At 43.0% G+C, this 16689-nt stretch overlaps 1 protein-coding gene across 7 annotated transcripts in view; it reads right to left on the bottom strand.

Annotated features, from left to right (window-relative positions):
• tsc2 (TSC complex subunit 2) overlaps window positions 1-16689 on the bottom strand; it is an 81482-nt gene that overhangs the window by 29964 nt on the left and 34829 nt on the right. For 5 of the 7 annotated variants that reach the window (XR_013500690.1, XM_078240672.1, XM_078240675.1 and 2 more), the window contains 9 exons: window positions 14285-14407; window positions 12397-12531; window positions 11674-11863; window positions 9790-9883; window positions 9399-9501; window positions 7987-8084; window positions 4952-5077; window positions 1456-1620; window positions 199-354 (listed from right to left, as the gene is read on the bottom strand). Coding sequence is in view for 6 of the 7 variants with exons in the window: in XM_078240672.1 (XP_078096798.1) it covers window positions 199-354; window positions 1456-1620; window positions 4952-5077; window positions 7987-8084; window positions 9399-9501; window positions 9790-9883; window positions 11674-11863; window positions 12397-12531; window positions 14285-14407 (1190 nt within the window). In the remaining variant the exon portion in view is untranslated. The remainder of the gene's footprint in view (window positions 1-198; window positions 355-1455; window positions 1621-4951; window positions 5078-7986; window positions 8085-9398; window positions 9502-9789; window positions 9884-11673; window positions 11864-12396; window positions 12532-14284; window positions 14408-16689) is intronic. The other 2 variants (XM_078240674.1, XM_078240676.1) reach the window with 2 other exon arrangements.

Below are 16689 nucleotides of genomic sequence, written 5' to 3'. Positions count from 1 at the left end.
AACCAGAGCACCCGGAGGAAACCCACGCAGACATGGGGACAACATGCAGACTCCGCACAGTGACCCAAGCCCAGAATCAAATCCAGGTCGCTGGCGCTGTGAAGGAGCAGTGCTAACCACTGTGCCACCCAAAAGAAGAAGCAGAGTAAGCAAATATTTTACTGTATACAAAAGCTGCAGTATCTCTGCAGACTATACCTGGATACTTCATCAGTCCTCTTCTGATCCAGGGAATCTAAACCCAACAGTGCTCTTGTTCCCACGCCACTGCTGGTGGTTACTGTGACAAGCTTGTTTCCAACCAACCATGTATTACTCCTTCCTGCACCAAGAAGAAACTCTGCCACAGGGGACCTTAAAAACCACAAGAATGCAAACAAAACCTAAATGAGAAAAGTAACGAAGCAAAGCACTGGAAAATGCACAGTCTTGACTCGAGTGTTAAAAGGCAAGTATAATCCGAGGTCAGTCTCATACCTCCAAAGTCAGCATTTTAAATTGATTTAGTGCATTTTATTAAAATAATACATTGGGAACACACAAAGCATCCAACAGCACTAGGCAAGAGATTAACATTTCAGACCAAGTCTATTACCAGTGTATTCAAAACATCAGCAGCTTTTGCTTTCATTCCATTTGTATTTTAACATTAAGGTTCTGCTCCCCGCAACAAGAAGATGCAAAAAGTATAGACAAAGATAAACGGAGAGATCACACCTACCAAAGAAAATTGAACAGGCTGGGGATCTTTAAGACTGAGGGGGTGGCTTGATAGAGGTTTAAGACTACAATAAGGGTTAATAACGTGGACGTCTGGAAGGTACTTCCAACTTCTGTCGGAAACCAAGACGAGGGGGCCACAAATATAAGATAGCCACTAATAAATCCAATGGAGAATTCAAGGAAATTCCTTAACACAGTAGTTATGACTGTGGAACTCACTACACAACCAATTGAGGAAATATCATTTAAAGGGAAAGCTGGATAAACACGCGAGTGTAAGAAAGCGAAGTTTACTTATTAGTGTCACAAGCAGGCTTACATTGACACTGCAATGAAGTTACTGTGAAAATCCCCTAGCTGCCACACTCCAGCGCCTGTTCGAGTGCACTGAGGGAGAATTTAGCATAGCCAATGCACCTAACCAGCACGTCTTTTGGACTGTGGGAGGAAACCGGAGCACCCGGAGGAAACCCATGCAGACACGGGGGAGAACGTGCAGACTCCGCATACACGGTGACCCAAGCCGGGAAGCAACGCCAGTGAGAGGCAGCAGTGCTAACCACTGTGCCACTAGTTATGCTGGGAGGAAGGTCAGATGAAGAGAGTTGTAGGAAGTTCAGGAGCACTGGGAACCAGTTGGGTCAAGTTGTGATGCACATACTATATAATTCTCAAAAGGTCCTAGAAGAATAAAATGAACATAGGACTATTTAACAAAAACGTAACACCAACCTCTTGGGCAGGGCAGAGAAGTTGGAGAAAACATATCGAGCCATCATATCTAAGCAGGTCTCAGTAAGTTCAAGGTGCACAGTTTTAAGACTGTCTTCAGCCTCTGCCATCGAATTCTCATCTGCTGATCCCAGACTAGAACTTGTGACAGAAGTCTGCATTCTACTGGAATGAGAAGGCACCAAGTCACGACCAAGCACATATTATACCAGAGTGCAATGACAACAATTAGATCATTCCCTCAGTATTATTTATTTTTGCATACAATTTCAAGCATGCATCCAGAATGCGCCCGTTTGCATTTTCAGAATTACTCTATGGTTGCAGAAATTTGGCCTTTCTCAAATTAAACTCTTGCACCCCAAAAAAAAAGAGCAGGCTTAAAAGAATTTGCCACTTGCCTCTCTTGCAATTTTATCACCACGTTGCATTTTCAGAGCAGATCAAAACCCTTTCCATCAACATATTTTAATAAAATTAACTCGATATAATGCCAGATTGACTGAATTTAGTGCAAAGATTTTAATAGCGATTTGCAGAATTGACGTATTTGGTCATCTCTTCAGCTCATTCACTGTCACTCGTCAGAAAAATGTAAATTATTGCAAGCGGCCAAATGAAAGATCTGTTTGAAAGGTGGAATTAAACACCATTTTGACGCATTATTAAACAGCACGGCCATCCCAGGGTTAATTGCATATTATAGCAGGGTTATAAGTACAGTCTAATCCTCTTCATTTAAAAAAAAGTCACAATTCAATTTTTATTTTAGTGCTGAACCTTCGAAGGAAAAATTTCAATACATCAGGACTAGACTGTATTCAGACCTTTGGTCAGTGGTTGTCTCTCAGCACACAGAAATAAATAGCTGTGATATTTATTCATACCTTTTATTCACTGGTCCAACCTTTTAAGACAAAAGTTGAACTAGTCAGACAGGAGGAAAATCAAGTTTCCGTATTATTGGCTCTCATGGGCGAGTATCAATCCAGATTCCAGCTGATCGCAGATGGTACTGAACAGCTAGCATGGAAACAGTGATTCACCAGAGGAGGAGAATTGCATTGAACATGGCACACGTTGTGCATCATACCTACCCAATGGGTGAGGATTCATTCAATGGATAAAAACAGGTATATTCCATGCTCGGCAGGTAGACAAGGTGAGATGCAAAGGATGTTGCAAAACAAGAACATTTTTTACACCCACTTATGATAAATTAATCAATTGTAGACAAGTTGTTGTTGAAGGGAGTAACAGGGCAAAGGTCAGCTCTGTATTATACTGTAGCTCGTCAGAATTTAAAACAAGGGAAGCTGATGTATTGGAGAAGCTCAGTAAAATAATCCACATCAAGTAACAAAGATTCAGCTAAGAAATGCCAAATACTTGGACCATCATCTTTCATAAGTTCAGTCTTTAGGTCCGAGAGGAGGATATATTTCTTCATTCAGAGGGTTGTGAATCTTTGGAATTCGCCGCCCCAGGCTGCCGTGGATGTTCGGTTGTTGAGCATGAGATCAATAGACTTCTGGACACAAAGAGAATCGAGGGATATGAGGATAGGTCGGGAAAGTGGAGCTGATATAGGAGATCAACCATGATTGTATTGGTTAGTGATGCAGGCTCAAAGGGCCTTTAAGATTATATTTTATGTTCTTGTATTATGCCTAAGGCAACGTGGTTTCTCAATAATGTGATGATTCGTACAGAGTGTCAAAACAGAAGGTTATGGTAACTGCCGGTTAAATGTTTCTTTTTTTCGACCAGGGATTTGATCCCATTTGGCAGAATGTTGTAAAGGAAAGTCAATGTATAATTTAGCTGCACATTGGACAAGGATTCTGGGCATTTTTAGATTTTGACAGGGAGAGGAGTGTGGTGGAAGGAGCTAAAAGTTCATTTATCACCCTGAGAAATAGAAACATTATGTTACAAAGCTATTCCAAGTTTCTGCGAGAGACGGTTATAGAAAATCGAGAATATACACTTCGGCAGTACCAGAGGGCAAACAATGAAATTTAGCAGTGAAGGAATAAAATCCATCACTCTGGCAGCTGTGTAGTATATTTTTCATCGGGGACTGAAGAAAATGTGTTAACTGGGAGCCTTTAATTTAACTTCTCCAATTGTATTTTTAATAAAAGCATCCACCAGGAGTAAAGTCTTGCCTCCAAGGCAAACTAAACCTGTACTGCCTTTATGCAATTCTCAAACATTAAATTAATTTAACCAATTTTGTACCATATGCTGGAGTCAATTCAGAATTCGGGACCATGAATAAAGTATAACTTGAGTGTAAATGTGACAGAATTTGAGGTCTGGGTATAAGAGACAGTATGAGTTTTAAATTTCAATGTCATCTCAAAGTGAATACTCACTTGCTATCAGTAAAGAAAAACGTGGGGGGAGGGGTAATACACAAAATAAATTCCAAACTCAGGCTTTCCAGCAATTTTAACCAAGGGTCCTACACCATGAGGAGTCGAGCTATATAGGTTAATACCTCAACCAAATGGCTACTCAAGGAGGTGTGTGTGGACACTGGAGGATTTCATAACAGGGTGAAGGGAAGGTGAGCTATGTTTAGACAGTTATCACACAACCACCCGATACTTCATCTGCTGACTTGAGGTGGCATCGTGGCGTCATTCTATTTACTCAACCCCATTTAGCATAATGTTCTCTTCAAGCTCTGCAGGTTCATTCTCTTGCTCGTTATTTGAAAAAAAAAAATCAAGGATTTTGGAGAGATCCACCAACTGCACTCAGCCAGTCAGACATTCAGATAAACCAAGTGGGCAAAAATACTTTTATTCCCTCAGCTTTTCAGGATTAGTTTCCCCTTCTTTCATACAGTGAAGCATCTCAAACGGTAACAGCAGAAAAGGCACTAAAATGACAACTGGGAACGAAATAAAGAAGAACTCAGTGTCTACCTGAAAAAATGCCCACGGGGCAGACAGCTAGCATTGTATTATTTATCGTAAGAACACATCTGACTCCAGGATGCTTGAGAGCAAATACGAGTTAGGTAGCGTTCCTCACCAGTTACTATTAATCATATTATTTTTCTACATTTCACTTCAAAAAGTACTTGGCTATAGTGTTTTGGGATTTCCTGAATCTGTGAAAGATGCTATATAAATGAAAGTTCTTCCTACCAATAAACAGTTGAGACTAACGGACGTCCATAGTAAAGTCGGAAACAGCAGAGTCTGCCTATTGAGAATACAGTTGCATTGACACATGGCCCTCTCATCACAAGAGCTGGAAACTAAATTCAAGTCCCTGATTGACAACCACTGACCTATACATAATCTACATTCCTGAATACAATATTAATCCAGATCAAAATTCCCATATTAGGTATTTATTGAAACAGCAGAAAGTATTTTTTTTTAAAAAAATCTACTACTACATCATGCAAGCCTCCCAACATGCAGAAACCCCAGAATGAAATTCTGTTGACCGTAGGTTCTTGTAATGCCTCTACCTGCGGGCTGCATGTTCTGAAACACTGATGCTGCGGGATCGGAAGGCCTCGACTGCAGAGAGGTCTTTCATATCTTTAATTTGGGAACTATTCAAGCCTGGTTTTAGGGGCTTTGTGGCTCGCAAGCTACAAGCACCAACCCAAAGACACCGCAGGTGGCAAGGGAGCCATTGGGAGGAGTTGATGGTCAGAGGTCACAGGCCAAGAATGGGGTTCCCAGATAAGTGAAGTGAGGGAAACAAACACCAGCACAGAGAAAGAAGAACAAAAGGGGGAGGTTGGGGGATGGGGGAAGAAATAAAAACTTGAAAGCATTAAACAAAATCTGAAACATGACAAAATAGCAAATTAGATCAAACACAGTTCATATGCTACAGAACAAAGAAATATATAAATTCCTGTTACATTACGGATTATAATTCGTCGAGCAAGCAATCCATAAACTTAAGGTTGGAATGGCATTTCAGATTTTGACAACACAATTGTGTAGGTTGAGCTGGTAATACTCTGGCAAATAAATAAAGTTAAAGTTTGTTTATTAGTCGCAAGTAGGCTTACATTAACACTGCAATGAAGTTACTGTGAAAATCCCCTAGTCGCCACACTCTGGCACCTGTTCAGGTTCATTGAGGAAGAATTTAGCATGGCCAATGCAGTTAACCAGCAAGTCTTTCAGACTGTGGGAGGAAACCGGAGCACCCGAAGGAAACCCAAGCAGACACAGGAAGACCGTGCAAACTCCACACAGACAGTGACCCAAGCTGGGAATTGAACCCAGGTCCCTGGCGCTGTGAGGCAGCAGTGCTAACCACTGTGCCGCCCCGGATGGATAAACCTTTGTTTCATAGTTGACTAATAACTGCATGGGACTTGACAGTGAAATACGAGTACACATAAATCTCAGCATATATAACCATAGCTAATAATTTTTAGTTTGCAATATTAATCATTGACCCCATAAACGGGACAAGACCCATTCAAAGCCTACAGTTACATTATTATTGGAAAGCAAAATGAAATTGCCAATTGAACCCTATGAATTATAGCCTTTGAGTTACTGCTGGAGAAACTACAGGCCAAACTGTTAATGTATTTATATAAAGCCAAATTCTCTATATAAGTGAAGAAATAAACTGTACAAAATATATGAGCTTAAAACACAAAGTAAAATAGCTAATGTTAAAAATGCGGAGGCATTGCTTCAAACCATTGCTTCGAGTGTCTTTACTCTAGTACTGCTCAGTCCCATTGTCACTGCAGAGCTGAAGAATGGTGATTTAGTAGTAATCATACCCTAATATCTCAATAACATTAGCTGGACTTCCAGTAAGAAGCAATTCAGTAGGAATGCAAGACTGGATCACTCCCATTTAGTTATCAGTTTAAAATTATCTTTTTAAATCACTACCTTTCAGATGCCCACATTCCAACCTTAAACATCTGTGCAATTGAACACAAAAGAAAATCAAACTGCGCAATCCAACTATATATTTGTACAAAATCAGGAAATAAGGAAAAGCACAATTTCAATTTGACTGAAAATGCATAAATACTGGACATCGAAGCAAGATGATGGAAGACCACACTCAGAAAAGATCAGCAGCAGTGAGGAACAATGGGCTTGTTATCATTCAGTAACCCCCTCTAAAACCATGGGCAAACCCTGTAACCCGAAGAGATATAGAGTGATAAAATCAGCTTACTTATTTCTATATGGGGGGGGGCGGATGTACTAGTGGTATTATCGCTAGACTATTAATTCAGAAACTCAGCTAATGTTCTGGGGGCCTGGGTTCGAATCCTGCCACGGCAGGTGGTGGAATTTGAATTCAATACAAAATATCTGGAATTAAGAATCTGCTATGACCATGAAACCATTGTCGATTGTCGGAAAAACCCATCTAGTTCACTAATGTATTCTAGGGAAGGAAATCTGTCGTCCTTACCTGGTCTGACCTATATTTGACTCCAGAGTCACAGCAGTATGGTTGACTCTCAACTGCCCTCCAAGGGCAACTACAGATGGGCAATAAATGCTGGCCAGCCAGCGACACCCATGTCCCACGAATGAGTAAAAAGAAAATCTCTAAAACCCCCCAAAGATGCGGGTTTTTGCACGTTTTCAGTGGCATTCTGTAGTTAATGGAGTTTATTTGGGAGTACAGATTGTGCAGAAGTTTAGATATTACATAAATCTAACCTAGGCTAATGGAACTGAAGAACCCGTATTCTGTCAGCTGCAAGGGCTCCGCATGGTAACCAAGCCCATACCTGCTGCACACAGTACATCAGCAGCCACAATGAAAATATAAATGAGCGATCTATCTCAACACAGCTCCCCGTCTCATTCAGTACCTCCCCGTCTCATTCAGTACCTCCCATTTTCCGGCCATCCCTGTTATTCTTCTTCCACCCTCCCCCATTTAACCTACTTAAAACCAATTGCGTTCCTAACATACTCCAAGGCTGATGAAAGGTCACAACCTGAAACTTGGTTTCTCTCCATGGATGCTGTCAGACCTGCTGAGTATTTCCAGCATTCCCTGTCCTATTTCAGATTTCTAGCATCTACAGAGTGTTGCTTTGGACCCGACACCTAGCTGGTTGTGTTATACAGGGACGAACGATAGCGTGATGTTGCCATTTAGCACCAAAACAGAGAAGGCACTCAATTCTCCCACATGTCAGTGCTTTCCAAATCCACCCAAAACACATTTGGATGTCATTAGAATTTCCACATGTTAAAAGAGTTAGCGAGTTCTCTTGCAAAGTTGAAGTTGAAATAAATTATCAACGGCCAATAGTATTGAATCAGGTACACAGCAATATTTGCCAAACATCAGCTTTTGTACTAAAATAGCAGAAAGTGCCACTTTGGGAAATCTCACCAGCTATCCTCAAATCACCATAACACATTTCACCAGTAAAGTTACTATACAGTGTTCAACCTATTCATATGGTTTACATTTAGGGTTCAGTTACTGGAAACATGCATTATGCCAAATGCATGCTCTCACTTCTGCAAATTAGCCTACCTTTTGAGAGGCCTTTCATTCAAGCTTGTGCTACGGGCTCGAAAACTACTGGGTTCATGCGTGTCCTCAAATGGTAGCAAGGCATTGGACCTCAGACCCTTATTGATCAAAACAAACAAAACATTAATAAGGTGGCGGATAATTTAAGTTCAAGCCCTTATTCTACATTAAATCAGAACATGCATACCGAGAGGGTGGAGCCATAGAAGTTTACTTCGAGACGATAAAGGCTTTTATAAGCATGGTATGAAGAATAAAGGATCGGGCTATGGAACAATACAGGTTTACAGCACAGAAGGCCAGTTGGCAGGGACATTTTCCTGGTACCGTGGCCAACATCACAAGGAAACAGGACTAACTGCTCATTTATTTCACTCCTGCTTATAGGACGTTGCCTGCAAAACAACAATGACTACACATTTCAAAATTAATTGGCTGTAAAGTGTTTTGGGACGTCCTCAAAATATAAAGTGGTGCCGTACAAATTTAAGATTTTTCTTTAAAGTATATGTTTATAATCTGCAAGTTCCAAGATCCATTTTAGATACAGCCACAATTAATGTCCTCCACCAAAATAAATTTCCTCAAACAATACAACAAGAAGAGGCCCGTATCCTTTGAAAAACCCATAATCTAGTTAAGAAGGATTCTAATAATATACCAAACTGCTTTCACGAACCATTTTAATAATGGCCAGACCTGTAATTAATAAGGTTTTGCACAATTGTCTAGGTTAACGTAATAAAGCAACCTGAAATACTTTCATTAATATATAGTAGGTTAACTAGTCTTAATTCACAATGAATTAGTTATATAGTGCAGTGGCTGTTCCTATGTCCTGCAATTAAATGCACTCACAATTACCAGACTGTGTCAAAGTTGGGTCAAAATCCTGGAACTCCCTTCCCACAGCACTCTGGGTTTACCTACTGCACAAGTTCAAGAAACTGGCTCACCACAACCTTCTCAAGGGCAATTAGGGGCGGGTAATGGAGGAGATGGTGGCACAGTGGTAACGTCGCCAGACAAGCAAACCAAAAGCCTAGGCTAAGGCAGCTGGAGGAATTTAAACTCAATTAATAAAAATGGAATATAAAGCTAGTCTCAGTAATAGTGACCATGAAACCATTGTCGATTGTCGTAAAAACCCATCTGGTTCACTAATAATACTTTAGGGAAGGAAATCTGTAGTCCTTAACTGGTCTTCCCTACATGCGACTCCACAGTAATGTTATTGACTCTTAACCGTCCTCTGACATGGCCTAGCAAAGCATTCAGTTCAAGAGCAATTAAGGATGGGCAATAAATGCTGGCCTCGCCAGCGACACCCACATCCCATGAAAGAACAAATAAAACAAAAATAATCTGCACAGTAATTGAAGGATCAACTTGTAAAGAAACAAGAGTCTTACTTTTGTAATGTACCGTACAAAGTCTTTTCGGAACACAAGCCGACAGCGAATAAACCACATGGCTATGACATGGTGCGCTAGAGACACTATATACTGGTTGAACCTGGATGACAGAATAAAAGCGATGCTTCTTAAACAGAATGAGGAGTGTGAAATTGCAATTTCCTAAGCTGCGTTCTTTGACAGCGATATAACATCCATCCTAGTACCACTGGAAAATATGTCAAGAACTAAACCCAAGTTTACTTGGGGAGTTGCTATTGCGATTGTTTTACATTGAGGTTATATGATAGCAAATTAAAAGCTACAGCCAAGAGATGGCTAATTTTTCTATGCAAATGACTTAAAGTTAAGACGTTTTTAAAGAAAATTGAGAGAAGTAGTCACTTACTTGAAAGGGTTAGTGTAAGGTAATGAGATGGCAAATACACTGACATACTGTTCCGCCACAAAGTTGGCATACAGAAGTGGAAGTCTCACCAAGGCTGGAAGAGAATGCATGTGTTAAAATTCCTTACACCACAACAGATTCGCATTCCAAGATCACAGCGCAACCTCTCTGACTGAATTTAGGAGGATTTGGTGAGTTGCTATCAAGTAAAGAACGCAACAGGCATCCTGGGGGGGGGAATAAGACATCCAGTGTCCAGTATGGGGCAGCAAATTTAATTGCAACCAGTAAGAGAAATGCTGCCAGTTTGCCTGCTGGGTATGAAGAGTCAATGCAAGATCATAAGAACTAGAAGCAGACATAGACCATGTGGCCCCACGAGCTTGCTCCGCCATTTGATAAGATCATGGCTGATCTGATCATGGCCTCAACTTCACTTTCCTGTGTGCCCTTCCACCCTCACAATGCTCGACTCCATTGTAGATCAAAAATCTGTCCACCTTAGTCTTCAATATATATTCAATGACTTGGTCTGCAATGCTCTCTGGGTTCGAGAATTCCAAAGATTAACAACTCTCAAGGAAGGAATTGCTCCTCATCCTCCATCTTAAATAGGAGACTCTGTACTCTGAATCGTACTCCCTAGTTCTACATTCCCCAGGAGGGGAACTTCTGCTGTTAGTCCCCTCTCCCAGCAGATAAATGTGGGGTGGCATTGCCTAATGCCAAGTGCAGGGTGGAAGGATTACAAGAGTTCATGGTGTCCATCGCCTCTGAATCTCGATCTTTTCCTGCACCCTTGTTGTAACAAACATTGCCCTTGAAAAGCCCCAAGACTGTAACTCCCAGGAACTGTCAAAGTTGTAACCAAAGGAATTCCCACACCACTCTTCTTTCACCTCCCCCAGTGCACAGTCCATTTTCTGCAGTCCTCCCAGGTGCTCAAGTAGAGAACTTCTCACGGTCAAGTGATCATTTACCCCTACTCACCCAAAGCTGCTAAGCTGTTGGCCCAATTGCCAACTTTGATGCTCGGAAATATAATTTTCACAAGCATCTCCAGTGAAACGGCAATTCCTAAAACCAACCATGGTTCTACAAGCAAAAATTCCATGGTCTACACCTGCCCAATTTCTGTGGATTTCACATACACCAGTCCCTCCAATTCTGTACATTTTCCATAACCCACCCGTTCTTAAATGTAGCATTCCTTGCACATCCCAATCCTCCGGACTATGCCTTGCTTTTTTCTGCAGTTTGTTGCCCCCATTTGCATGACCTGCTGCGCAGTGCAATGTTTAAAATAGGACATAGCGCTGCACAATCCAAAAACTGGAAAAGGTAGAAAACAGAAGGCAGGAGATACATCGGGGCCCTACAGGAGCAGAGGGCAGTGAAGGGCATGCGCGAGGGACGCACAGGAGGATGGATGGTGAGGGAGAAGAGAACAACTGTTCAGGGCGGAGGCTTAGGGAAGCCTGTTGGACACTGCTGGGAGTGGCAGCCATTGCAGCTTAGCAAACGTGCATTGTAAAACATTACAGCCTCCAACTCATCATTAGTTATCTCATAGAAGAACCATTAATGCAACCAAATGGGTTGGAACAGTGGCTAGCACTGCTGCCTCTCAGTGCCAGGAACCCGGGTTCGATTCCCGGCTTGGGTCACTGTCTGTGTGGAGTCTGCACGTTTTCCCCATGTCTGCGAGGGTTTCCTCCACAGTCTGGTTAGGTGCATTGGCCGTGCTAAATTCTCCCTCAGTGTACCCGAACAGGCGCCGGAGTGTGGTGACTCGGGGATTTTCACAGTAACTTCATTGCAGTGTTAATGTAAGCCTACTTGTGACGCCAATAAGTAAACTTAAAAACTTAAAAATAATCTTACTTGATAAAAACTCCAGCATGGGGATAGCCATGGTGAGTGTGGCAGAGATATGCGTCAGTTTGAGAATGATGCCAGGGAGCAGTTTAACCATGATGTCCGGCATCTCGATGATGCACATGGTCAGTGTTACCACGCACTGTTTGGCACAACGATAGATCAGCCCAGTATCAAGGCAATGAACAAACTCACGCTGCTCAAAGAACAAAGATAGATCTAATTAAGACAACGCATTTCAGAGATCTTAGCCAGAATTATGTTCACAAAATCACAACTGTATTATCACTCATACCATCAAATCATTCCAATTAAAACAGAATTGCATCAGGTTTCAGTAGGCTCAAGGACTATTACAAGTTTCGAGTCTGCCTTAGATAGACTCAGGCATTTTTGTAGCAATCTGAGCTACTTATTTGGAAAGGAAAGTTCAAATTAAACTATGTTACAGATTAATCGCTGATGCAGTGTTCTCCCAATTTAGGTGCATGAATTAGCATTTGTGTCTCCAATGCTCAGATTTCAATGCAGGATGCCCCATTTACAATTCACTTGCTTGACCATCCATTCTCTACACTGTGATCATACCCATATCGCATTCCCTCTTTTTGTTCTCTATATCCTTCCCCCAGACCTTTACGTACATGACCCAAAAAAAATAGCACCTTCAGTTTAGAAAGACGTTAAGCCGAGAATTTGGCTCTGAAAGCTGACTGCATTTTAATCTACCTGCTTAGACTGGTCCAAGTAAATATGGTATGAAGTGATGACTGTCAGCACTGGGACAACTGCCAACTGGACATCAGTGCGAGAGAAACCATCGGGTGTATTCCTCAACCTGTCTGCGAGCTGGCGGTCTGTGACCTAGGAAATAAAGCAGATGAATGAAAACGCTACCACCTGAGAATTAGCACCCAGCTCGAGAAATTCTTTCACCAAGTCCACCAACTTCCCCAAAACAAATCCAATACAGACAGTCCTCAACTTTACAAAGTTCGAGTTACAACGAACGGTACATACAACCTTTATAAATTGATACCCCGTTTTGTGTTTACAACACCGGTTTCCAACTTTACGATACCATGCCAGCAAACTGTTGGTCTCTACCAATTGTTATATTCCTTTCTGTTCTATCTTTCACCGCCGCAGGAAAGGCAAATTACTTCTCAGACATAGTAAGTGTGTTTTTGGAAGTGTTCTAAGTGGGTTTCCTCCCGGTGCTCTAGTTTCCTCCCACACTCCAAAGATGTGCGAGTTAGGTCGATCGGCCATGCTAAACTGACCTTGAGACGGGAATTTTATCGTCCCGCCCGCCAAGGGAATCGGAGCAGGTGAGGGGCGGACAATGGGAAGGTCCATTGACCTCAGTGGGATTTTACGGATTAGGGACGAACAAGGCCGTAAAATTCAACCCTTGGTATCAGGGGAACTAGCAAGGTAAATACGTGGGGTTACAGGGATAGGGCCAGGGAGGGATTGCTAATGGTGCAGGCATGATGGGCCAAACAGCCCCCTTCTGCACTGTAGGCCCTCAGTGTCAGGGGGATTAGGAGAGTGAATGTATGGGGTTGGAGGGATGGGACCTCGGTGGGATTGTCATCGGTGCAGGCTCCAAGGGGGCAGATGGCCTCCTTCTGCACTGTAGATTCTATGAAGTATTTAGACCGTCTATGTCAAGCAATTAGCTGTTCAAACAGGAGATACATGATGAGAAGATGGTTGGAGAGACCAGCTAACCCCTGGGCATGTTCCTCGGAGACTGGCTGAAGCACATTGTGGGGCAAAACAGAGGGAAGCTGATGGATATAGCCTTCTTCTGTGAAACTCTAACCGGAGAGGTTAAACTTTTTCACAGAAAACGCAAGTGTGGCAAAGCATAGATGACCACATTTCTTTTACATTTAGCATGGTCCAGAGAACAGAGCAGAATGGGTCTATGCTGCATGGAGATCAGAATGAATCCCTTATACTTCAGCAATTCAGAAAGTTTATCCGATATAAGTTTCAGCACATTCCAGTCTGTCTCCTTTATAGGGTCAACGCAGGAATGTTTAATATTACATTTATAATTGTCGGAAAACAATGTCGTCATGTCTGAAATAAGCAACAAGTGAGATCTTTGGAGTCGAGTCCAAGACTAATCTAATTAATGTCGAATTTACACAGTGTGCTTCCTACAATCTATTAACGAAAGGTAGTAAATTTCCCCAGATGGTCCAGCATTACCCAGTGTTATCCTCAGTCAAACACGCAAAAAACGATTCAAGTTAATTTTGCAATCTAGCGCTGAGGTGGCCAATATCAGCTGATGCTGTTATATAAATGGTCTCTGGAACAAAACGAAAACCAGTCACAGCTCCTGTTTCTCATCACAATCCAACGTCCCCTGGTGAACAAGTGCGGATATTGATTGGAGGCAGGAATGGACTTGGCTTTAAGTGGTCCTCTGCTCCCGCCCGCGGGCGAACAGCTAGTTGCAGTTACTATCTAGCCCTCATAAGGAACAACTTTCGGGGAAAATACCAAAAGGGCTATCTGCACCAGTAGAACCCCTAGCTGAGCATGACTCCACAGGAAAGATGAAGAGGAGGGTGTGGCTGAATTATTTTGACTTTACCATGGTACAGAGGGCAGAGCAGAGTTGGTCGATGCTGCACGGCGAGGTCAGAATCAGCCCTTTATACTTGAGCAATTCAGGTAGTTTATCCAAAACAAGTTTCAGCACCTTCCAGTCTGTCTCCTTTCATAACACAGAAAAAAAGAGGAAAAGGTACAGAAATAAATATTGTCAAACTGTGACTGTAACAAAGATATTCAATCATCCAACACATTTGATGGTTTTTCCGGCATCCTCAACAAGATTCCACCATGGCTCAACGGAATATAAATCTGGGAAACTGAAATGATCTTTTTTTAAAAAAAAAAGAGTTGCTCAAAATTATAAATTCTCTCTGTGTACCCGAACAGGTGCCGGAGTGTGGTGACGAGGGAATTACAGTGTTAATGTAAGCTTACTTGTGACACTAATAAATAAACTTTAGGCAGAGATTAAGCCGGTCTGCTCACAATCTTGGTGTCACATTCAATCATGAGGTGGGCTTCCAACCATCATGTTCACCCCAACACCAACCATCGTGTTCAACCCAACACCAACCATCATGTTCACCCCAACACCAACCATCGTGTTCACCCCAACACCAACCATCATGTTCACCCCAACACCAACCATCGTGTTCAACCCAACACCAACCATCATGTTGACCCCAACACCAACCATCGTGTTCAACCCAACACCAACCATCATGTTCACCCCAACACCAACCATCGTGTTCAACCCAACACCAACCATCATGTTCACCCCAACACCAACCATCGTGTTCAACCCATCACCAACCATCATGTTCAACCCATCACCATCCATCATGTTCACCCCATCACCAACCATCATGTTCACCCCATCACCAACCATCATGTTCACCCCATCACCAACCATCATGTTCACCCCATCACCAACCATCATGTTCACCCCATCACCAACCATCATGTTCACCCCATCACCAACCATCATGTTCACCCCAACACCAACCATCGTGTTCAACCCAACACCAACCATCATGTTCACCCCATCACCAACCATCATGTTCACCCCATCACCAACCATCGTGTTCACCCCATCACCATCCATCGTGTTCACCCCATCACCAACCATCGTGTTCACCCCATCACCAACCATCATGTTCAACCCATCACCATCCATCATGTTCACCCCATCACCAACCATCATGTTCACCCCATCACCAACCATCATGTTCACCCCATCACCAACCATCCTGTTCACCCCATCACCAACCATCGTGTTCACCCCATCACCATCCATCGTGTTCACCCCATCACCAACCATCGTGTTCACCCCATCACCAACCATCATGTTCACCCCAGCACCATCCATCATGTTCACCCCAGCACCATCCATCTTGTTCACCCCAGCACCATCCATCTTGTTCACCCCAGCACCATCCATCTTGTTCACCCCAGCACCATCCATCATGTTCACCCCAGCACCATCCATCATGTTCACCCCAGCACCATCCATCATGTTCACCCCAGCACCATCCATCATGTTCACCCCAGCACCATCCATCATGTTCACCCCAGCACCATCCATCATGTTCACCCCAGCACCATCCATCATGTTCACCCCAGCACCATCCATCATGTTCACCCCAGCACCATCCATCATGTTCACCCCAGCACCATCCATCATGTTCACCCCAGCACCATCCATCATGTTCACCCCAGCACCATCCATCATGTTCACCCCAGCACCATCCATCATGTTCACCCCAGCACCATCCATCATGTTCACCCCAGCACCATCCATCATGTTCACCCCAGCACCATCCATCATGTTCACCCCAGCACCATCCATCATGTTCACCCCATCACCATCCATCATGTTCACCCCATCACCATCCATCATGTTCACCCCAGCACCATCCATCATGTTCACCCCAACACCAACCATCATGTTCACCCCAGCACCATCCATCATGTTCACCCCAACACCAACCATCATGTTCACCCCAACACCAACCATCATGTTCACCCCAACACCAACCATCTCCACCTCCATAACACTGACCGACTTTGCTCATCTGCTGCTGAAGCCCTCACTCATGCCTTAGTTATCTGTAGGCTCTACTATTCCAATGCACTCTTGACTGGTCTTCCTCATTCAACCCTCCGTAAACTTGAGGTAACCCAAACTCTGCTGCCTTTGATTTAAACTCTAAGTCCCGTTGCCCTATCACCCCCTTCGCTCACTGACCTACACTGGCTCCAGGTCAAGCAGTTTTTCAATTTTAAAATTCTTATCCTTGCTTACAAATTCCCTCGTGGCCTCACCCCTGCCCCATATCGGTGATGTTTCCCAGCCCCATGACCCTCCAAGATATTTGCACTCATCTAATTCAGGTCTGAGTATCTGCAATTTTAACTGCTCCACTATTGGTGGCCATGCCT

The sequence above is a fragment of the Mustelus asterias genome, chromosome 23, assembly GCF_964213995.1.
Source record: "Mustelus asterias chromosome 23, sMusAst1.hap1.1, whole genome shotgun sequence".
Taxonomy (NCBI): Eukaryota; Metazoa; Chordata; class Chondrichthyes; order Carcharhiniformes; family Triakidae; genus Mustelus; species Mustelus asterias.
Note: the sequence above shows the minus strand (reverse complement) of the source record. Positions and strands in the feature narration are given on the sequence as shown.